At 52.0% G+C, this 22,401-nt stretch overlaps 1 protein-coding gene across 18 annotated transcripts in view; it reads left to right on the top strand.

The window, feature by feature from the left end:
• Positions 1-3,486: 3,486 nt before the first annotated feature.
• SCRIB (scribble planar cell polarity protein) overlaps positions 3,487-22,401 on the top strand; it is a 120,565-nt gene continuing 101,650 nt past the window's right edge. For 9 of the 18 annotated variants that reach the window (XR_009760247.1, XM_061607270.1, XM_061607275.1 and 6 more), the window contains exons 1-10: positions 3,487-4,078; positions 14,040-14,157; positions 14,999-15,077; positions 15,713-15,802; positions 15,893-15,949; positions 16,154-16,217; positions 16,827-16,901; positions 17,584-17,728; positions 20,735-20,853; positions 21,060-21,259. Coding sequence is in view for 17 of the 18 variants with exons in the window: in XM_061607270.1 (XP_061463254.1) it covers positions 3,917-4,078; positions 14,040-14,157; positions 14,999-15,077; positions 15,713-15,802; positions 15,893-15,949; positions 16,154-16,217; positions 16,827-16,901; positions 17,584-17,728; positions 20,735-20,853; positions 21,060-21,259 (1,109 nt within the window). In the remaining variant the exon portion in view is untranslated. The remainder of the gene's footprint in view (positions 4,079-14,039; positions 14,158-14,998; positions 15,078-15,712; positions 15,803-15,892; positions 15,950-16,153; positions 16,218-16,826; positions 16,902-17,583; positions 17,729-20,734; positions 20,854-21,059; positions 21,260-22,401) is intronic. The other 9 variants (XM_061607277.1, XM_061607278.1, XM_061607280.1 and 6 more) reach the window with 1 other exon arrangement.

The raw sequence follows: 22,401 nt of genomic DNA on the forward strand, positions 1-22,401 counted from the left end.
TTCTCTTGTTCATACATTGAGCATTTATGGGCATTCCCTTCATAGAGGCAAGATACCCTCTTTCTCTCTCTCTCGTCTCCCATCCCATTCTTTTGCTTAAGGGTACTGCCAGGTTGCCCTGAACAAAATGCCCTGCAGGGCCTCCCCCCCACACACCCTTCTTTCCCCCCACATTCTGTCCTGGTTACTCTCTGCACCTCCTGCTTACCAGATGGCAGGAAAGGAACAAATGGGTCTCTCTTTTGGAGGGGGGGAAGGGGCCAGTTCATCTCCCTTCTCTCCTCCCCAGGCAATTACAACCTCTAAAAGAATTTGAAAAAAGAAACAAGGGACTTGTTCCCTTTCTGGCCAATGTCCACATAACGCTTACTTGGTAGCAGGGGCAGTAGTTGCCACAATCTTTTAAAAACGTTTACAGAGCAAGTATGTTGCTGTTCAGTTGCGTAGGGCCAGAGCCATAGTATTCTGGGAAATAAAGGGGCAGGCACAGTTGTCTAGCACAGCCTTGTTCAGCCTGATGCCTGCCAGATGTTTTGGACCACAGTTTTCATAGGCCCCAGCTAACACGCCCAGTGCGAGAGGCTGGTCTAGAGCAGTGGTCTTCAACTGGTACAGATGTGAGACCCAGCTCTGACTCCCAATCTGAAATACAGGATCCGCTTCATATTTTCACATTTGATTTATACAATAGTGCTAATAATGCACATAACTAATCCTAAAATGACAGTTCAAAGAGCAATATACAGTGTTACCATAGCATTATCATTAAATAAAACCCAGTGATATTTACACTTAATCTTTGCCAAATGCTGAGAAGTAATTGAAAATCAGTGATTTTCCCCCCTTACAATTTCAGTGGAACACTTGGGAATGTTCTTCCAGATTTTATTCCACTGTGGGACAAAATTAGAAAGGCTAATTTGCAACTAATTTCCTATGGCAAAACATTTTGTTTTTAAGTCACCATCGTTGAGAAGCCTTGCTTGCAGAGATAGGTGGCACCAAACGGCAGCCCTTGCCAATTCTGGATATCTAGAAATCCAAAACTTTGGTAATGTTAGTACCTGAAATTGTACTTTTAAGCTTGATGAATCGTTTTTGCATCTCTTATCTTCTAGTGACTGCGTCTGCAGTGAGTAGTGACTGGATCCATTGTATACCCTCACACACATTTTGGGAGAAGCAGATACTGAATCATTCAATTGTTCTACACGTTTCATAGCATCTCCTTGGATAGAAGCAACAGCTTTGATGGCTTCAAACTTCTGTGTGCACTTCACATATGTCACACACTGAGTACATGTGAACCCATATTTCATGTATTGTTAGTCAAACTTTCAGACTCTTAGTAGTTATGTCCTCTTTCTCCTTTCTGGATTTTTTCTCTTCAATGAAATCTGTCTTTGATGTTGAACAAGAGGGGAAATCATTAGCACCGTTATGCTTGTTTTTTCTTACCAAAAAAAGGACCCACGGCATCCAAAAGGATTCAGCTCTTTATTCCTTTTACCACCACCACCATTCTTTCTTAACGGCTGGTGACTTTTTCTCTACCTTCTTGAACTATTTGCCCCGTCAACCTGTCTTGCCTCCATCTCTTCTCACTTCCTGCTGCCTCCTTGTACTTTCTCTGTTACCACTGACCCTTGTCTCACGTTCTTTCACAGTCCTCTTGCTAGCTGTTTGCCTGTGCATTCTTCCACCTTCTCTTTACCTACTCACACATTACAATGCTTTCTTCCTCTCACCTGCTGTTGTTGCCTTTTCTATAGGCATTCATAGCTATTCCACTACACTTTCATGTACGGGACAGAAACAGCTACAATTCCATTTCCACCTTGCTCCATGCACTAAAATCTACCCCACCCCACAGAGAGCGAGAGAGCACTCAGCTCAGTGTTCTTCCCTTGTAGCTCAGCAGATCACAAACCAAAAAGGCAAGGTGCTGTTGGGCAGCTGGCTGAAGTGGATACACAGCCTGAACGGATGTCCTGAAATGGGAGGAGGGAGTACGTGGAGCAGCAAGGAAGGAAATGGAAGCAAGGCCACTTGAGGCATTAGGAACTTGGTGCCGAGACTGGTAAATGGATCTCCTCCTCTGCCCAGCAAGGAACATATCCCCGACCCCACCCTGTGTCAAGTTGCAGGGAGTTTGGGAGAGGATGATGTGGCCTCCCTGCTCCCTCCAACTTTCACTGCCTCCAGACTCCTGCTGTCGCTGCCTGGGCCCCCAGTGGCTGCCATGATGGCAACTGAGCTATCCCACTGCAGCTGATGCTTATGCACACAGAAGTTTAGAATGCCACAGAAATAGACCGAGTGCCCCTCCTCCCTCCCTAAAGGTGGGACATATGGTTGGCCAGAAATATGTATCTTGAAAAAGGCTTATGCTTTTCTCCTACCGCATAGCAGCATTCATAGAAGTGGATAAAATGAATGTCTTATCAGAAAAATGCATCCTAGCCCAGACACCACATGTGATTGCTTGGGCTGGGCAACCTTAGCAGGTGCTCAAGTTGGGTAGATGGCAGCAGGATAAAGTGGACCTTGGGATATGAAGGTGAGGAGAAGGAAATAATGGAAGATTTAGGGAATTCTACAGGGAGGACAGCCTGGATTAGTCAGCCATTTATTTTTATTTATATCCCCACCATCTGGCCTTACAGTTCTCAGGGTAGTTAACAAAAGTGAAATAGTGACACGATCTGTAACGACGATTCATGAAAAATACCATATTTGAAACCCTAGAGCGTGCAGCAGCAGGGGCACCCCAGTAAGTTGTGTCCAGTCTAAGCCCCTCTCCTGAATGCTTGCTGGGACAGACGCTGCTTCATAGCTCTGGAAGGTGAGGAGGGTTTCAGCCTTGCGGGCATTCCACAGAGAAGCCACTCCCAAGAAGGCTATGCCCCTTGGCGCTCTCAGTCCAACGCGGGCGGAGGCAATCGGAGCTGCCTCTGCCCCGAGGAGGGCGTCCCCCGCCGAGCCTCAGGTTCTGGGCAGAGCTGCGGGGGGCTGGCTCGGCCCCCCCAGAAATGACAGTGGGGCTGTTGGAGCGAGCAGGACCAGACGGAGCCGCCCGAGGCCTGCATCCCCACGCCTGAGCCGAGGCAGGGCAGCCAGGCCTCACTGGGCGCCAGGACGCAAATGCCCCGAGAAGATGGGTGAGGCGGGGCAGCGCAGGCTGGCGTAGCAGGGAAGGAGCTCTGCAGGCCCTTCTGCGTCGGAAATGGTTAAACGCCTGAAAACATCTCGTTTCCCCCGCGCAGTACGAAGCCCTGGCTTAGAAGGAGAGCAGCGACTCTAAGCTGTTGCGAAGGGAGGGATGGCCACTGCTCGCTCCCGAAGTGGGAGTAGCCGAAACTTATCTTCCAAGGTGGACCCGGAAGCTGGACTCTGCGTGAGAGTCTATCCTTTAATGAGAGAGTCTACAATACGCCCGGGCAGGGCCGGGCTGAGGCCTTCCGGCGCCTGTACCTCCCGACGCGCTTCTTCCGTCGCGGTGAATGCTGGGAGCGGAGTGGGGCCGCTGGGAGTTGCAGTCCTTGCGGTAGGCCGCCTTTTCCCAGAGTGCCTTGCGCGGAGGCGGGGCGGCGCGAGGTGCCGGCGGGGCCCGGTCGAGCGTCGCGGAGGGAGGGACGAAGCGGCGAGGCGCCCCCCCGCCCACCGACCGAAGCCGAGCCACGGACTGGCGGCGGAAGACCGGGCGCGGTAGCAGGCCGACAGGCCGAGGAGGCGTTCCTGAGGAGGGAGTCGCCGCCGCCGCCCTCATGCCGCCGTCCCGGCCGGGCCCCTGAAAGAGAGAGAGAGAGGCGCGCACCGCATCGCACCGCGCAGGGAGGCAGAGAAAGGCGGAGGCCCTAGTCGGTGTCCGCTCGCCAGCCGGCCGGCCTAGGAACGGTTGAGGGCGCGAGGGAGGATGCTCCGGTGCATGCCCCCGCTGTGGCGCTGCAACCGGCAGGTGGAGACGCTGGACCGGCGGCACTGCTCGCTGCAGGCCGTGCCCGATGACGTCTACCGCTACAGCCGCTCCCTCGAGGAGCTCCTGCTCGACGCCAACCAGCTCCGGGAGCTCCCGAAGGTACGTCCGAGGGGAGGGGAGGGGAGGGGAGGGGAGGGGAGGGGAGCGGCGCTTGGCCGTCGCCGCGGAGGCGGGTCGAGGGCGCTCCGGAGATGGAGGAGCGGCCCCTTTTACCCTCTCTTCCTTGCCCCCTCCCCGAGCGGGCCCGTCTTCGTGCGGCGAATCCTTCGCCTAGTTCCAGCCTCTCGTTCTGGTTTTCAGTCCCGTATTGGGGTCGGCGGGGGCGGGGGAGCGCGGTCCCGGGCAGACGGAGCCACCTCCTGCCGAAGGGCTCACACTGTGCTTAGCGGAGCGCGCGGTTCTCTCCGCAAAGGCTCTCCAGGCAGTTTTCTCCCTTCCCTTTCTCGCTTGTTCGTGTACAGACGCGAGATGAGGCCACCTCGGAGCTCTTGTGGAGGCGAGAAGCTTGCGAAAAGCACGGCTTCCCCTCGGTGGAAAGTGGGAGAAGAGGCTCCTTGGGTGGGACCAGCTGCGAGCCAGGGCTGCTCTTCTCCCCTTGTGCGGGTTGCTTGGCATGCGGTGCTGGAGCTGGCCTTGCGTGCCCACTGGTGCCGGGTTGCCAGTTCACAGTTGGCGCCCCACCCCGACTCTGAGCGCTGCCGGATTGGATTCACATTTTGCTGGAAGTGCAGTGGCGTCCCAGGGCAGTTGGTCTTGAAGGGGCAGATCTGGGGTGGGCAGAAGTAGTTGGCATGTGGCTTCACCGGGTAGCTAGAATGCACTGTGGTGAATCTATGCGGAAGGGGGGAAGGTAAGTCAGCCGCAGAATTAACCTTGCTCTTTGAAGGCAGACCGTCTCCCCTGAAATGGGTAAGCCCGGTGACGAGGGACAGGGAGAGTACAGAAGGTGACCTGCCCGTTGGCCCAGCACTCTTCCCTTCCTCTTGCACCCAGGATCCCCTGGAGCCTTCCTCTGCCTTCCATTATTTGTGAGAGAACAAGGGGCTTTCTGGGTTGTAAGGCTCTGAACTAAAGGGGAGGCTGAGTATTGAGCCCTCTGAAAGCCAACAGCTGAGCTGACCTCCTTGCTCCCACAGCAGAGTTTCCAAGGCACACAAGTCAGGTGGCTGTTAGAGACAAGGGAGCTTCTACATGGACAGTCATTGCTCTGCATCCAAGGTGAGCAGGCACTGCACCGTTCTGAGGCTGCCTCGTAGCTTCTTGGACTGGGCAGCGTTCCCCATCTCCTGAGCAGCTGCTTCCTGGCAGTGGGTAGAGGCTTCCAGCACTTTTGCTGGTTCCACTCCTGCCAGTTCTTGAGTTCCACTCAGCAGCTGTGTTGATGCACTTGGAGTTTTCCTGTAAGTGTCCCTACTGTTCAGGGCTTAAGGCTGTTAATGACATGTTAAGTATCAAGTGAAACTTGTAGGACAAACTGCTCTACTGAAATATATAGTACTGTCGATGGAAATTGCTCCTCGTCATCTGACCCTGGTCCCTCTGGAAAGTGGATGGGCTTGTGCAAACCACCAGAGAAAAAGAAGCCATAGCGATGGTGGAACTGCTTTGGGCCTGTTACTTTCTAGCGGGACCATCTGAGATGTACAGGGTGTGAATCATTTTTCTCTAGATCCAGTCCCAAAGGCACTAGACAGCCTAGGAGAGACCAGATCTTGGGTGTGGATGGAAGTGTCTTGATGACTCACCTTGCTCTGTAGAAGTCCAGAAAGTTGATTCCATCAGGACGAACCTGAGTCTGTGGGCCAGTTGGCTATTCCTTACTTTATTCCTGAGCATTTGGTGTGGCAGTAACTGGTTGAGGAAGCAGCAGAGGGGGAGTGCACTGGGAGTAAACTATCTCTGTAAGATCTAGTGAAGCACGTTCTGGATGGGGCAGCCTGTGAATAATAGTGTGCCATGATGCATTTGGTGTGGTATGGGTTAGCGCCCCCATCCTCCTCTAACTCTGTAGGTTGGAAAGCTAAGCAAGCACCCACCATCCTTTGTGAGAGAAGTGGGTTTTCTCCCAGAGGTCAAGGCCAAATCTTCCCAGGGCTTCTCTAAATTCCTTGGGAGGGAGGCAGGCACCAGCCTCTTGTGCAACTGTTTCACAGCTGCCATGCTCTACCTAACAGTGGTCAGGCCATGCGCTCTGCGTGTATGTTGTGGAATGGCTGCCAGAGGGTTTTCTGAGCATTTGACATGCATTCCTTCAGGCCTAAGAATGTAGGTTTAAATAGCAGGAAATCCGGCTGGCCTGTCTTGCAGGAGGCTGCTACTGCAGCCAAGGAGTAAAAGTGGCTGGTGTATGCATGCATGTGTGTGTGTGTCTGCTGCTATTCTCCTGGCCTCACTGCTTGTGCTTGTGCATGAGAAAGAGAAGGAGGGTACTTTGTCTGTCGTGCTGCCGCTGCTGCTTTTTCCTTCCCCACTAAAGCCACAGCCTTTGTTTCTGCACTATTAACTTGCCATGCGCCCAGGCTGTGAATTGCAACATATACTGTTTGCAGGTCTACTGTCTCTCTCAGCCAGCTGTTGTCCTGTGGAGTGACTTAAAGGGACTGGCTGGCTTTGTTGTCTTCCTTAGCTATTTGTCTTCTAGGCTTCAGGCCCTGCCCAGGGTGCCCTCTTCTTACATGGAAGAGGAGGTAGACTTAGGTGCACTGACCAGAGAGAGAGATCCCGCTGATGACCTCCAAAGTCAGGAGCCTTTGGAAGGTCACAGAGCTCCAGCAGCGTCTGCTGCCCTTCTGTCCCCCAGCATCTCAGTTCTGGACATAACAGACTTTTCCAGGTATGAAACAGCAGCACCTCCTGCTTTGTGCCCAGGGATTGGAGCGGAGGCAGAAGAATATGGCTGCATCCTGACAGGGCCATCCCCCGTGGTAGGGATCCACATCTTTCCAAGTTGAAGTCTTGATTGCTGCTACCCGAGCTGCCTGGGGAATTGTGTTCCTGCCTTGGCTGCTGAGTGAGGCAGATGTGGCAGGGCCTGTTGTGCAGGTTTCGGGTTGTACTGACAGAGGAGGGCAGCTTGGCTGGTAAAGCTGGGAAGATCAGCACCAGCCAGTGGTCTGCTCCAACCTCCCGTAGCCCCGTGAGGCCTAGTGCTGAGCTCCTGCTGTTGCCTCGGATTGGGCAGCAGTTTAGCTTTGCTCTTGCTGCAGCCCGAGCTGGGGGGGCATGTCTGGCTTGGGACAGAGTCCTTGGAGGCGGAGTGTACTGTGGGGGGGGGCTGTTGTTCAGGGACCACCCATACCTTGTTAATTGCTAAAGGGACGTGTCCCAAGGTCTCTGCAAGACACCATACTGTGCCTCCTTCCCTGGGAGCTGGATGAGGCCCTGAACATTGCCTCTCAGACCTTCCCTTCTCTTTGCCTAGTGCCTGTGTGGGGCAATGGCAGTAGCATGGGGGAGGAAGGGTGGGCGGTCATTGGCAGGCAGACAAAGCCATTTTTATTCTGAAACCTTGATGCGCCTGTGCAGCACCTGGAGCACAAGAGTCTGAGCTGATTATTGGGGTGTGAAATGGGGCAACCAAGAGACCCTGTGATGCTTGAATACCCCCTCTCCAGAAATGACTGGATGTGGAGGGGCATATTTGAACCAAGGGAATTATTTCTCTGTGCCCTGGGGATTGGGCACAGCCAAGGGCTGCTGATTTGCCCACCCAGGGAGCTGCCCTCTTGGCCAGCAAGGGGGAGGGCAGAGTGTCCTAGGGGTCTCTCTGTCTCTCTCTCTCTCTCACTCACTCTCTGTTAGCTAATCCTGGCCGGCCATTCACAGCGTGGGGCTTTGTCTGCTGCCGCTGCTGGGAAACTGCCTCACTCTGACCCTTTTATCCTCTGGCCTTTCTCTCCTTTCGTTTCCCACCCTTCGATGTGGCTGAGTGACTGTCTGGAGGAGAGGGAGGAGGAGGGCTGATGCCAAGTTGTGCAACTGGAGGCAGAGATGGTGTCTGGTGGGGGTAGTGTGGCGGCAGCCTCAAAAATGTAGCTTGCAGAAGCTGACTTTCTTCGGTGTGTATGGAGAGAGAGAGAGAGAGGGTGTGCCGTGGAGTCCATCTGAGTGCCCTGGAGGCCCTCCAGTGCCCTAGGAAGCAGAGGGCAGACTTAATGCTTTCTGGCCCAGGCTGAGGAGGAGGGTCGGAGGCTCTCCAGCCCCCTCACGCATATGGGGAGGTGGAAGTGGCAGAACTTGGTTCTGCTGCAAGTGTTGGGTGGGTGCTCTGAGCAGGGCTCGGTTCTTGGAGGATTCTTTAGGGGACACACAGACACAGTTTCCACTTGGGCCCATTTGGAGAGAGCAACCACAGCTCTGCAAAGACGGCTTGGCTGCCAGGGTCAGAGGCATGCTCGTTGCTGCGGTGCCTGGGCCCTGCTTGTGAGCTTTCTGGTGGGATATCTGGATGACGGACTGAAGGGCCCCCCTTTGTTTTGACCCAGCAGAGGTGCTGTCGTGTTCTGACCTTCCCAGCTCAGATGTTGGCGGGATGCATTGGGAGAGCCATGGGAATATGTGTGGGGCATGAGGTATTGCCAGGTCAGAAAGGGACTTGCACATTTTACCTTTTCACTTCCCGGCCAAGGGCTTAACGAGGGTGTGATCCTGGGCGCACCTGCTTTGCTTGTCCTGGGGGCGATTGGTGGCTGGCTGCTCTGGTCTTTTGCAGGAGGTCCTCGGCTGGGCATGGGAAGCATCCCTAGCTGAAGGTGCCAGGATGGAGCCTCTGACTGACGTGCCCTGGGCCCCCATCTGCAGCTGTGCCCTGCCACTGCCGGCCTGGCTCCAGCTGCCAGTGGAGCAGAGAGAGAGGGGTGTGTGTGTGTGTTGAGTATGCTGGAGTTGCTGCTGCTGCTGCTGCTGCCGGGCTCTTCCTGGAAGTGGCACACGCTGGCTGGTTGGTGCAGCTCCTGTGTTGAGCAGAGGAGCTTCTTGCCTTTCTTAGTGAGAGCAGGAAGGCAACATTCACAAAGTGCTGGGAGAAAGCCTGCATGTTCGTCCCAAGTACCAGTGGATGCCTGTAAGATAATGGGATGTACCTAACACCCATGGAAGGTGGCTGTGGGCAGGGTGCAGCCCTTGAACCGTTAGCCTGGTTTTTTAAATCTATAAGATGCTGAAGAGTAAGACCCAGGGCTGGGGGAACAGAAGGAATAGCAAACTCCACTCTGGATGGGAGGTATGTCTTTGCTGGTGCCTTTGCCTTGACACAACTTATGTTGCCTGCAGTCCAGTCTTGTCTTGCAACAGAGGGGAGTGTCCAGAGCAATCTTGTTTTTCAGCTCAAACATGTATATTTTGTATGTTGTTCTTTGAAAAGGAGAAGGGGTTTTATTTCTTTTCAACTTCTGCTCAGTGTCAGAAATTGGAGGCTCCTGTTCACAAAATGTGGCGTTGCAGGGAGAGCATCTGCAAAAATGGTCTATGCTTGCCCATCACTGCTCTGGAAGGTGCCAGGGGAGCGAGTGGTTTCCTAAACTCTGGGTTCAGCACTGTTAGCCCTGACCTCTGGCCATGCAGGCTGGGGCTGGTGGGAATTGTTCACCAGCTGGAGGGCCCCACTTTGGCTACCCTTGCCTTAGATGCTGCTGCCCAGTGCAGCTTCCGCCTGCCGTTGGGAACCAGCTCAGCAAGTCAGAGCAGGAAGGGCAGCAAAATAGTTGCTGTACTCTGAAGAGCTCTCCTGCTGGAGCTGATCTTGAACGACTCATTGCAAGCCAGCGCTCAGCCCAAGCATGACACTAGAAGTGGCCTCTTGCGCTTGGAAGGCTTGCCTTGGCTCTGGACTAAAGAAGTTGAGGAAGGGCAGTGGTCTGCATGCTGCCACATAGATTGGATCCCGTTTCTGGTAAAGCACAAGGAACCGTCCACACTGAAGCCTCCTTTCAGTAGCCCCCTCTCGTCCCGCCGGTGCCTGCCTCCAGGTAGTCTTCCACATCAGTGTCCTGGGCTTATGGCTGAAACTGGTTGGGCACCTTTTAGTTGGGTAACTTGAAGACCTGTTGACAGGCAATATGGTGGAGCTGACTCTTCATGCCTCCTCTGAGCTCCCTTACAGGAGAGAGTTCCAGGACCCATTTCAATCTGGCTTTTGTGGAAGACGTCACTCTGGGTGAATTGGTTGGCAGCCTTCATTCATTCATTCATTCATTCATTCATTCATTCATTCATTCATTCATTCAATTAACAAACTTTGTATTCTGTTTAACTACAAATAAAAATAGACAGGGAGGACATGTGCTGTTATTGATTCTCCTGGACCTCTCAGTGTGGTGTCTGGTGTAAGAAGAGCCTGGCTGTTGGACCAACCAAAGGAGGCCCATCTAGTCCAGCCTCCTGTTCTCTCAGGGGCCACCCAGATGCCCCAGTGGCAAGCTGGCAAGCAGGACCTGCCTCTGAATTTGGAGGCATTTGATACATTGACCTCCCATCTTTCCTTCAAGGTGGAACACATGATTCTCCCTCTCCCCATTTCATCCTCATACCAACCCCATGGGGTAGGTGAGGATGAGAGACAGTGATTGGCTCAAGGTTGTCCAGTGAGTAGGGATTCAAACCCTGGTCTCTCAGGTCCTGGTCCAGTACTCTAATGGAACATTACATGACTCACATATGTAGCCATCATGGCTAGTAGACATTCATGTTTTATCCTCCATGAATTTGTCCACCCCCCTTTTGAAATTGTCCAAGTTGGTGGCCATTTTGTGTGCCCTGAATCTGCCATTCTTCAGCTTCAACTGATGATCCCTTTGAGTTCTAGTATTATGAGAGAAGAGGGGAAGCCACTTTCCCCACACTGTGCACAATTTCCCATGGTATCCTTGGGGGCTGCATTTGTGAACAAGGGGCATTTCTTTGCAGTGGTTCCAGTGGATGTTGCTCTGCCCTATGGGAACTTCCCAGGGATGGTTATTGCTATTGTTATTTATTAGATTTATTAGTCACTTGCCCCCCAGAAGTCTCAAAGCCACTTACATTTGTTTTTGTTTTTAACATTTTTGTATCATACTATAAAAAACCATAAAACAACACACACACCCCAATGCAGCCACAGGAAGCTTTGTCAGCATACTAATCACAGTCACATCATCTCAGTATATTAAATGCCTGGGAATAAGGTAAGTCTTTACCTGGCACCAAAAAGATGTCAACGAAGGCACCAGGTGGCCCTCACTGAGGAGTGCATTCCACAGAAGGAGAGCCACAACTGAAGAGGCCCTGTCCCTTGTTACCTGCCTCAGAGGGGGGACCTGGAGAAGATGGAAGGGTCCAGGAATGTCCCTCTTGGGAGAGGAGTTCCAAAAGATATTGGGATTGTGAGCAGTAAAGAGCTTTATTGGGCAAAGCCAGCACTTTGAACTGGGCTAGGAAGCATCCAGGCTGCCATTGTAGCTGGAACAGGCTTGGCTTCTCCTTGCTCCTTCCTGCTTTATATTTTGGGTTCTGGATTTTTGCATGGTACAGGAGCCCCCGCCCCCCCTGGTGCATTTTCACCTTCTGAAGGAGCCTGGCTTGATCTTGCTTGGGGACAGCATATGTTCGTGCTCAGTGACTTTCCCTGCTTGCTGCTGTGAGTGAATCCAGGGAGAGGTAGAATGGGAGGACGGAGGTGCTCTGCTGGCTCAGTCTGCTGCACACCCTGACTGATGGCCAGTCTCCCCATGCAGCCCTCGAGGGAGTAGAGATCTGCATGTGGTTGTGTTAGGCTCTCATGGCCGGGTTCTGAGTGGGCACAAGGTGTGGGGATGGACAGGGGGCTTCTTTGCACTTTCCCCTCCAGTGCCCTTGATCACATGACTCTCCGCACTCTAGGGTAGCGTTCTGACCCCTGTGGAGATGAGGCTTCCCTTCTCCGTCCAGCTTTTTCCACAAAGGAGAATCATAGAATAGTAGAGTTGGAAGGGGCCTACAAGGCCATCGAGTCCAACCCCCTGCTCAGTGCAGGAATCCAAATCAAAGCATTCCCAACAGATGGCTGTCCAACTTCCTCTCGATAGCCTCCAGTGTCGGAGAGCCCACTACCTCTCTAGGTAATTGGTTCCATTGTCGTATGGCTCTAACAGGAAGTTTTTCCTGATGTCCAGTTGAAATCTGGCTTCCTGCAACTTGAGCCCATTATTCTGTGTTCTGCACTCTGGGACGATCGAGAAGAGATCCCAGCCCTCCTCTATGTGACAACCTTTCATGTACTTGAAGAGTGGTATCATATCTCCCCTCAGTCTTCTCTTGTGAGGAGGTTAAAGAAATGTCCTGAACCTTTTCAGCAGCTTTTGATGCTGCTGGTCATGGAATTCTTCTAGATCACTTTCCCAGGATGGGATTGGGGTGTCTGTATTTAACTGCCCTCAGAAGCTCAGGTTATGGTGGCCTGGGGGAAGGCCGCCTCTGTGGCAGCCCCTGAGTTGTCAAATTTCCTGCCCAGTACAGCTTTCATTATATGCTGAAGATGCAACTCCTCACACTGGCCTTTGATACTTGAGATGTATAATTTTGGACCTGCACTATTTTCTGTAATTGTAATTTGTTTTAAAATATTGTGACCCGCCCTGGGACTTTAGGGGGAAGGGTGTATGATAAATGTGGTGGTTCTTATTACTGTGCTGTGCTGCATGGAGCGTATCATCCTGCTTTGTCCGCTTCTTTGCTCCCTTCCAGCTGGTTTCCGGACCAGTCTGGTTCAGAGTGCCATCCAGGGCTGTGGAGTTGGTACCAGACCTTTGACTCCGGCTCCTCTATTTTTCTACTGTCTGACTCCTTCTTAAAGGCAAATGTATATTAACTAGTAATAACAAATTTACTGTAGTAAAATGGTAGCACAAGGCATTTCATCACCACCACATGAATCCAGAGCTTGGAAAAGTTACTTTTTTGAACTACAACTCCCGCGAGCCGAATCCCTGGGGCTGATGGGAGTTGTAGTTTTAAAAAGTAACTTTTCCAAGCTCTGGATTCATGTGGTGGTGATGAAATGCCTTGTGCTACCATTTTACTACAGTAAATTTGTTATTACTAGTTAATATACATTTGCCATTTATGAAGGAATCGGAGTCAGAATCGGAGTCAGAGTTGGTACATTTCTACCGACTCCAACTCCACCCAAAATTGCTTCTGACTCCACGACTCCGACTCCACAGCCCTGGTGCTATCTCTAACCTCTAGCGCCTTTGAGGGGTGGCTGGGGGTGCTGTGAGGGCGGCCAGCCTGCCTGCACGTTGAGGCGCTTCTTGACTGTTTGGGGGCATGGATTTTATTACTAGAGAGGGTCTGTCTTGATCCCCATGGTTGGAATTTCAGGATCAAGCAAAGGCATTTCTCACTCAGAGCTTTTGGGATGTGCTGGCACGGTGCTGCTGCTGCTTGGATCAGTCTTGGTAATTTTTTTTAAATTCTGGATTTGTATTTTTAGCAGTTAGCTGCTTAGCTCTGCGAAATGAAGGATGTGATGCAAATATACTTCCAGAAGTAAGCTAAAACACACACACACACAGCATGACCTCTTTGTTACTAGGGGGAAGGGAAGGTGCCCCCCTGATGTCCTGTGTAGAGGGGGGCATTCAGATGATGCCTGGCAAATCTGGGTGACTCCCCGAGGATTGGGTGGGGCTGTTTCCATCCGCCTGCCTTGCAAGAGAAGTGGCTCTTCTGGGAGCTGCCATGGTGCCCCCCCCCGCTCCAGGTAAGGAGGGATGCAGAGTCCAAAGCCCCCTTGCGGCAGCAGCCATCTCTGTGTCCGTTCAGGCTCACCCAGAGGCGCTGTTTGGCCTCTGCTGGCCCGTAGTTGGCTTCTCTGCTCTGGTGGATGTGTCGCCAGAGGGGCTTTCCTGGCCACCTTCCTCCCTGTGGCCCCGTGCCTTCGCTAACCAGCCTTGCTCAGAGAGGGTGAATCCTGCACTCCCACAGTCATGATCCCAGATCTGGCTGTGCCCCGAGGCGCTGGGCAGGGTAGGGGCTTGCTCTTCCTGGCCCCGAGAGGGCGGCCCCGAATGGCTGACATCTCTTCCTACCCTCTCCCCGGCAGCCTTTCTTCCGACTCCTGAATCTGCGCAAGCTGGGCTTGAGCGACAACGAGATTCAACGTCTTCCTCCGGAGGTGGCCAACTTCATGCAGCTTGTGGAGCTGGACATCTCCCGCAATGGTGGGTAGAGACTGGGGAGAGGGAGGGGCAGCTGTCATATTCTGCAGGGGGCTGTTCCTTCAGGGGGAGCCTGGTTCTTTCACTGAGTGGCAGAGCAGCTGCTTTGCCTGCAGAAGGAGCCAATTCCTGCTCCTGCTGGGATTGTTGCAGAGTGCAGCCAGTCGGGAGACGCCAGGGGTCTGGCCTCGCGCCTACGGCTGTGTCTTGTGTGCGCTGCTGGGGGCTGAGCACAGGCGCCTGGCTGCAGGTGGGGCTGGGCTGCCATGAGCAGGATATTGGCGTCCCAGTCAGCGCCTGCGTGGGAGTGGGCTGTCCCTGGGTGGCTCCGTCAACCTCGCCAGGCTCGTTCATTGGTCTGGCAGCCAGCATCGCCTGCTGTGCGTGGCAGCAGCAGCCCTCCAGGGTTGTCTTGGGCAGAGGATGCCCGTTTTGCCTCGGAGTGTCTTAGAATCATAGAATAGTAGAGTTCGAAGGGTCCTTTGAGGCCATCAAGCCCAGCCCCCTGCTCAAGGCAGTCTTGTTCTTCCTGCAAGCAGCTCTAGCACAGTGTGGTGAGGTTGGGACCATCTGTATCTTCAAGCACTCCTTTGCGGTGACCGGTTAAGCTGAGGTCACCCAGTGGCCATTTGAACCCAGGCCGTCTTTGGCCAGTTCTAGGGTTGGATTTGTGATGCCACATTGGCAGCCAACTCTCTTCTCTAGCCGAGGGTGGGAGGGGCTTTTCACACGCCTGTCCTTGAGGGGGTGCTTTGCCTTGGGATACACTAAATTCCTTGAGGACTGGCACTCTTGCGAGTGAAGCCTCATTGTTTTGCCCCTTATTCTCCTGTGCTTGCTCCAGACATTCCGGAAATCCCTGAAAGCATCAAATTCTGCAAATCCCTAGAGATCGCGGACTTCAGTGGGAACCCTTTGTCTAGGTATTGTGGAAGCATGAAAATGGGGGAGGGACTCTGTGTCCTTTGGGTCCAAGGCCCTGCTGGTCTGGGTGTGTCTTTGCGGAGGTGGGTGGGCAGGGAATTCACACTCCTGCCTTTGAGAAACTTACTTGAGAGGCCCGGGAAGGCGGGGTGGGGGGGGGAAAGACCAACAGACAGTAGCTGAATTAATGGGGGTAGCTTGAGAGAGCCAATTCCATGTTTTGCTGGGAGGTCTGGCTGGTTCAGGGATCCTATCTGCTGAAGCAAGCAGCTCTCCTTCTCCTTCCACTGGGGGTCCTGGAGCACTTAAGACACAGAGCACATTGTAAGTGGTTGAGGCAGCAGCCGTTGTAGGGGGCAGGCGATGCTAATGCCAAAGTGCCTCCCCCTGTCTCCTCATAGGAGCTGCTCCCGTGGCCCTTCTGGTCACTTTGCCCTGACAAGGTGGGGCGCTGTTGCTCCTGGAAGTGCCTTCCTGGTAGCCTGTGGAATGCCAGGGATCTGCGTCCTCGGGGCCAGTAGCAAGCACCCCCAGGCTTCCACCCTTCCTCTAGCCGTGAGGGATGCTGGCGCAGCCTGGGGCCCAGGGTCAGGCCTCTGGTGTGACAAAGGCCTCTCTTCCTGCTTCCTCCCAGGCTCCCGGAGGGCTTCACCCAGCTGCGCAGCCTGGGCCACCTGGCATTGAACGATGTCTCCCTTCAGAGCCTGCCCAGCGACATTGGCAAGTGAGTGTGGGGAGGAAGAGGAGGCACGCCTGGGGGAAAGGGTGACTGTCTCTCCTCCTCCCAGGGCAAACGTCCGTCCTTCTCTTGCAGCTTGGCCAACCTGGTGACCTTAGAGCTTCGTGAGAACCTGCTCAAGTCTCTCCCAGCGTAAGTCCACAGGCTCGGCCCCCTTGCCAGTCTTGCGGGGTGGCTGCCTCTAAAGGGCAGTGGGCTTGGAGGGCATTTCCTGGGCTGAAGCACCTCCTCTGAGAGTCTCTCGGGGCGGTGTGAGAGTGGCAGGACCCTTGTCCCACCTCTCTTGATGTCCAGGGCTCCCAGCACCACTGACTGAGCTCCTTCTCTGGCTTGCAGTTCACTCTCATTCCTTGTCAAATTAGAGCAGCTGGACCTTGGCGGCAATGACCTGGAAGTGTTGGTAAGTTAGGTGGGAGGTGCGTGTGTGTTTAGGGGGCATTTTGAATCCCTTTCTGCAAGAGCAGGGATGGGGAACCCCAGATCCAGGGGCTGAATGCGGCCCTCCAGGCCTCTCCATCTGGCTCTCCGGGCTCTCCCAGGCCCACCCCTTAGTGGCCCTGGTCCATGCCCTCCCTCAAGTGTTTTGCCTGGCGCAATGTGTGCTTTTGGACTAGGGCACTGCTGCTTGCTGCCTGGAGGGGCGAGGTGGGTGCTGGCATACAGACACTTAGCCTGCGGCCTCCAGTGGCCTCCTTCGGTCTGCTTTACTTTGGCCTCTGGGCCCACCCCCCACTGGCATGCAGCCCCAGGAGGTTGGCCAGGAGGGATTGCTGCAATCCCGCCCCCGGATGAAAACTCCCCCCACCTTGTACTAGACTGTGCAACACCCTTTCCCTCTCCTTGCCCTGTTTTCTTGTCAAGAACTGCTTGCTACCTACGTAATCTGCCCCCCCCAATCAAATTTAGGTTGGAATGCCTTAGTGGTGGGGTGGGGGCAGCAGTGGCAGGATGGAGCAGCACCTGCTGCAGTTGCCATTTTGGGTGACGGCGTGCTCCTTCTGTTCTGCAGCCAGATACGCTGGGCGCACTGCCGAATCTGCGGGAACTGTGGCTAGACAGGAACCAACTTTCATCGCTGCCTGCAGTGAGTACCCCCTTCCCCCAGTGAGCCACCCGGCCGCCCTGCTTTCTTCATTTAGTATAATGGTAGCGGCAGTGGCCAGAATGTAGGGTAGATGTGGCCCCTTTGCGGTACCAAAAGGCACTTTGAAATAACCTCCCATTCTCATGTAAAGTCTGGAGACTGAATCAGGAAAGCAGGCAGGCAGTGATCCACTAGCAACAGAATTCATTGTACTACATACATGATTCCAGTGATTCAGTCGCCTGCTAGCAAGATGAAAAACGACTTTCCTGTGTTGTCATAAGGAGGAAGACAGAAGACAGGCTTCTGTGTATGAGCCACTGCAACAAAAGCAGTTAAGAGGTTTTTAATTTAGCTTGGCTGGTCCTGTTGAAAGCCGTTTTAAGAAGGAGAGGTAGCTGAGGGCTTTCTGGGTATCCTCAGGGGAGCCAAGAGAAGCTTTGCTTGGCCCTTGGCAGGGGGGAGAGGAGAGCTTGAGGAGAGCATCAGGACGGTGGATCCTCAGTGTCAAGTGCCATCAGGCTGGTCTCCAGTGCAGCCCCTGCATAGAGATGTAAAAGTTCTGGAAATGTTGAAGCCATAGAAAAAACTTTTCTTATTCCCGCCCCCCCCTAGTTTTTCCCCGGGTCTTCACATCTCTGCACCTGCAGGACTCTGACCACCCCCATGTCTTTGCTTGCAGGAACTTGGCAATTTGCGCCGCTTGGTGTGCCTGGATGTCTCTGAGAACAAACTGGAGCAGCTGCCTGGCGAGATCAGTGGGCTGGTGGCGCTGACGGATCTTCTGCTGTCACAGAACTTGCTGGAGTCAATTCCTGATGGGATTGGTGAGTCGGGCGGCTGTGTGACCATGTGTGTGTCTGGAACTGGTGGCAGGACCTGCTGGGATCCATGGGCCTTGTGTGGGGCTTGCTTCGCTCGCAGGTGGGTGGCTATGTGTGCTGCTGTTGGTAGAGTGGATAGAAGTGGTTAATTAAAAAACAAAACCAGCACAAAACATTGGAAGTTTTTCTTCTTTTTTAAAATAGCCTGGTTAAAATCAAATAAAAACATGTTAAAACATAAACTTAACACCTCTAATTTCTTTAAATGCTAAATGCGCCTCTGTGAAAGGCTGCATTTCTAAGTAATTGAAGTGTCATGGGAACATGATACTATGCCCCCCACTATTGTGACTGATTGTTCTTCTACTTTAGACTCTTTTCAGCTTGTCCATCCTGCTGATATAGATAATCTTCTGGAAGGGATGAGACCCACCACGTGTTCATTAGATCCTTGTCCCTCCTGGATTATAAAACAGTCCAGGACGGGACTTGCAAATCAGATCTGCGAGGTGATTAATGCCTCCCTCCAGCAAGGCCATCTCCCAGGAAGCCTAAAGGAAGCAATTATTATTCCCCTACTAAAAAAGCCTTCCTTGAACCCTTCCTGTTTAAACAATTTTCGTCCTGTGTCCAATCTGCCTTTCTTAAGTAAAATTATTGAGAGAGTTGTGGCCTCTCAGCTCCAGAGTTTCTTGGAGCTAACAGATTACTATGACTCATTCCAGTCTGGTTTTAGGCCGGGCCATGGCACTGAGACTGTATTGGTGGCCTTAGTGGATGATCTCCGGAAGGAGTTGGACAGGGGAACGATGTCTCTGTTGGTCCTTCTGGATCTTTCAGCAGCGTTTGACACGATTGACCATGACATTCTCTTGGACTGCCTCTCTGAGATGGGCTTACGGGGCGCTGTTTTTCAGTGGCTCTGCTCTTTCTTGGAGGGCAGATCTCAGAGAGTACTGTTTGGGGATTTTAGTTCTGATCCCTGGCCGTTGTCATGCGGAGTACCACAAGGCTCGGTGCTTTCACCGATGCTATTTAATATTTATATGAAGCCGCTAGGTGAGATCATCTGGAGTTTTGGAATTCGGTTTCACCAATATGCTGATGACACCCAGCTTTATTTTTCCTTCCCTCCGGATATGAGAGATGCTATCCTCCCCTTAAATAAATGTCTAACAGCAGTTAAGACCTGGATGACGCAGAACAAACTGAAATTGAACCCAGATAAAACAGAGGTGCTGGTGATTGGGGACCGAACCAAGTTGGAAACAGGGAATGTACCGTCATTTGACGGAACTTTACTCCCTTTAAAGACCCAGGTTCGTAGTCTGGGTGTCCTTCTAGATTCAGCCTTGACCTTGGAGGCCCATGTTTTAGCAACTTCTAGAAGCGCTTTGGCCCACCTAAAACTTGTTCGCCAACTACGCCCTTTTCTGGAGCTCTCTGACCTAACCACGGTTACTCATGCCTTGGTTATGTCTAAGTTAGACTATTGTAATTCACTTTACACAGGACTTCCTCTTAAAACACTTCATCAACTGAAACTAGTCCAAAGAGCAGCTACCAGGATGTTAACTGGAGCGAGTTGGCGAGCCCACACTACCCCACTCCTAAAACAACTACACTGGCTCCCAATTTCTTATCGAATTCAGTTTAAAATTTTGATGTTAACATTTAGAGCATTATCTGGCTCTGGCCCTAGTTACCTATCAAATCGTATCTCATTTTATGAACCTGCTCGTTCCTTAAGATCTTCATCAGACCCTGGCCTTAATATTCCTTCCTTTTCTCAAATTCATCGGACTGGCATTAGGAATAAATCTTTTTCGGTGGTAGCTCCAACTCTTTGGAACTCTCTTCCGCAGGAAATTCGTTTTTCCCCGTCTTTGATTAGTTTTCGTCGTCAAGTTAAGACCTTTTTATTTCGGTTAGCTTTTGAAGTATAATGTGAGAGATAATTGTTTTCATATATTGTATATTGTATAATTTGTCTATATTATGTCATTGTTTTTGCCGCTTAGAATTCTTTGGAACTGAAGCGGGATATAAACTTTTTAAATAAAATAAATAAATAAACATATCTGACTTTGAGGCCCACATTATACATCTGGCACAAAAGACCACATTCTCCTTTGTTGTTGGATTGATCCTGTGGCCAGCGATTGGCAAGCCACCAGAGGTGCTGAGCTCCAGCCAGCCCGTCGCTTGCACAAGGTTCTGTTCTCTACGGAGATCGTCAGAGTGTACTTGCTTTGGGTTGTATCCAGCAGTGTTGCTCAGCTGATGCTCAGGCTTCCATCAGTGGAATGGGGAGGGAAGCAATTTTTGGCCATTTAAGAACATAAGAACATAAGAACATAAGAAGAGCCTGCTGGATCAGGCCAGTGGCCCATCTAGTCCAGCATCCTGTTCTCACAGTGCCCAACCAGGTGCCTGCCCTCTGCAGCCATAGGGTTACAGGACCCTCCAGAGCACACTTAGGGGAAGGAGTGGGGGGGGGGAGGTTGCACTGACTGAAGCTTTGCTGTCAGTGCAGGGACACCATTGGCTGACAAGCCTCTGTAATCCTGCCTGTTCCTCTGTTTCTATGCTCTTTGACTACCTGTGCTCTGTGGTCTTGCCCAGTTCTCAAATTATGAATACAGTCAGGGACATTTCCTTCACCTTCTGAAGATAAGCATGTCTGTCCAGTTGCTGTTAAGCCTTGTTTCTGACATATAAAATGAGCAGTGTTGTCTATTAAGTAAGCTGTGTACCATGTAACTTTTTCTAAAACTATTAAAAATGGTATGGTTTAGCTGTAAACAACCATCAGAATAGCCAGGTAGTATGCATTAATTGTTTTGGAAATGCATGTCATGCCAGTGGGAAACTAGATTCAAGCCAGCCTTTTTGTTTCTTGGCAATTGAAATCACCTAGACCTAAAGCATCCACCTTGGCTGTGGGGTGTGTGTGAAGCCTTTCCTTCTTGCACAGCGTAGCTCATGACTCCCTTTCCCTTTGCCCAGGCCAGCTGAAGCAGCTCTCCATCCTGAAGGTTGATCAGAACCGGCTGGTGGAGGTGACTGAAGCAATTGGGGACTGTGAAAACCTGTCGGAGCTCATCCTCACCGAGAATGTGTTGACGGTAGGGGTGCTCAGCCCTGCTCTCCCGCCTCCCTCCAGGCCCTGTGCCTGACGGGGATGAGCCAGGGCAGAGGGGGACATTCACCTTGTGAGCTAGCTTTGCTCCCCAGGGCTCTTCGACACATGCCTGGCTTGGCAGGGGTGTTTTCCCTTGGTGCAGCAGAGTTTGCAGAATTCCCTCTCTGACTCCTTGTGGCCTTTTCTCAGACTCTACCCAAGGCCTTGGGGAAGCTTACCAAGCTGACAAATCTGAATGTGGACCGGAATAGACTGATGGCTCTTCCCCCAGAGATAGGAGGCTGCTGCAGCTTGAACGTGCTCTCCCTTCGAGACAACTGCCTAGAATTCCTGCCCCCTGAGCTTGCCAGCACCACTGAGTTGCATGTGCTGGATGTGGCAGGCAACAGGTGAGCTTGGGGATGGGATGGGGAGGAGAAAGGGAGGGGGGCATACTGTGCCTCTGGGGGTTAAAGCTCAGCTCTGGGTTGATAGGGAAAGCAGAGAGGCAGGGGTCTCTCTCTCTGTGTGTATATATATATATCTGTCTATCTATCTATCTTATCCTGCCAGGAGTCTAGCCTCTTGGTCTAGACTCCTGACTGCATTGCTCTCAGCTTCTTCAACACTCTCAAACCCCCTCACCGTGTTAAGGTATGCATCCTACAGGATGCAAAGCTGAGACACCAGACTAAGAGGCATCCAAACTCAGAGGAAGGCAATGGTAAACCACCTCTGAATACCTCTTACCATGAAAACCCTATGAACAGAGTATCCAAAATGCAACACGAGATAGTGCTGGAAGATGAGACCCCCAGGTCAGAAGGCACTCACCAAGCTACTGGGGAAGAACAAAGGACAAGCACGAGTAGCGCTGTGACTAATGACGCAGCTGGGTCAAAGCCAAAAGGAAGCCCAGAGGCTGATGCGCACAGATGCGAAAGGAGAGTCCGGAGTTGTACGATGCACACAATAGGAACATGGAATATGAGAAGCATGAACCAGGGAAAGTTAGAAATTGTCAAGCAAGAAATGGAACATATCAACATTACAATACTTGACGTGAGTGAACTAAGATGGACTGGAATGGGACATTTTCAATCAGGCAACTACAAAATATTTTATGCAGGAAATGAGAAATTAAGAAGAAACGGGGTTGCTTTAATAGTGAGAAGTGATGTAGCAAAAACAATTAAGAGCTATAGTGCAAGATCTGAGCAAGTTATATCAATGAGATTTAACGGGAAACCTATCAACATAACCATGATCCAAGTCAACACTCCAACAGCAAATGCAGAAGAAGAAGAATTGGAGAGATTTTATGCAGAAGTACAGGAAGAAATTGATCACACACCAATACAAGATGTGCTGATAATCATGGGGGACTGGAATGCAAAAGTAGGGAACAGAGAAGAACTAGGAATTGTGGGGGTTTAAGTGACAGAAATGAAGCAGGAGAAAGACTTATTGAATTCTGTGAAGCCAATAATTTGTTTCTTGCCAACACATTTCTTTGAACAACCAAAAAGATGACTGTACACATGGACATCAC

Source organism: Rhineura floridana, chromosome 1 (assembly GCF_030035675.1).
Source record: "Rhineura floridana isolate rRhiFlo1 chromosome 1, rRhiFlo1.hap2, whole genome shotgun sequence".
NCBI lineage: Eukaryota > Metazoa > Chordata > Lepidosauria > Squamata > Rhineuridae > Rhineura > Rhineura floridana.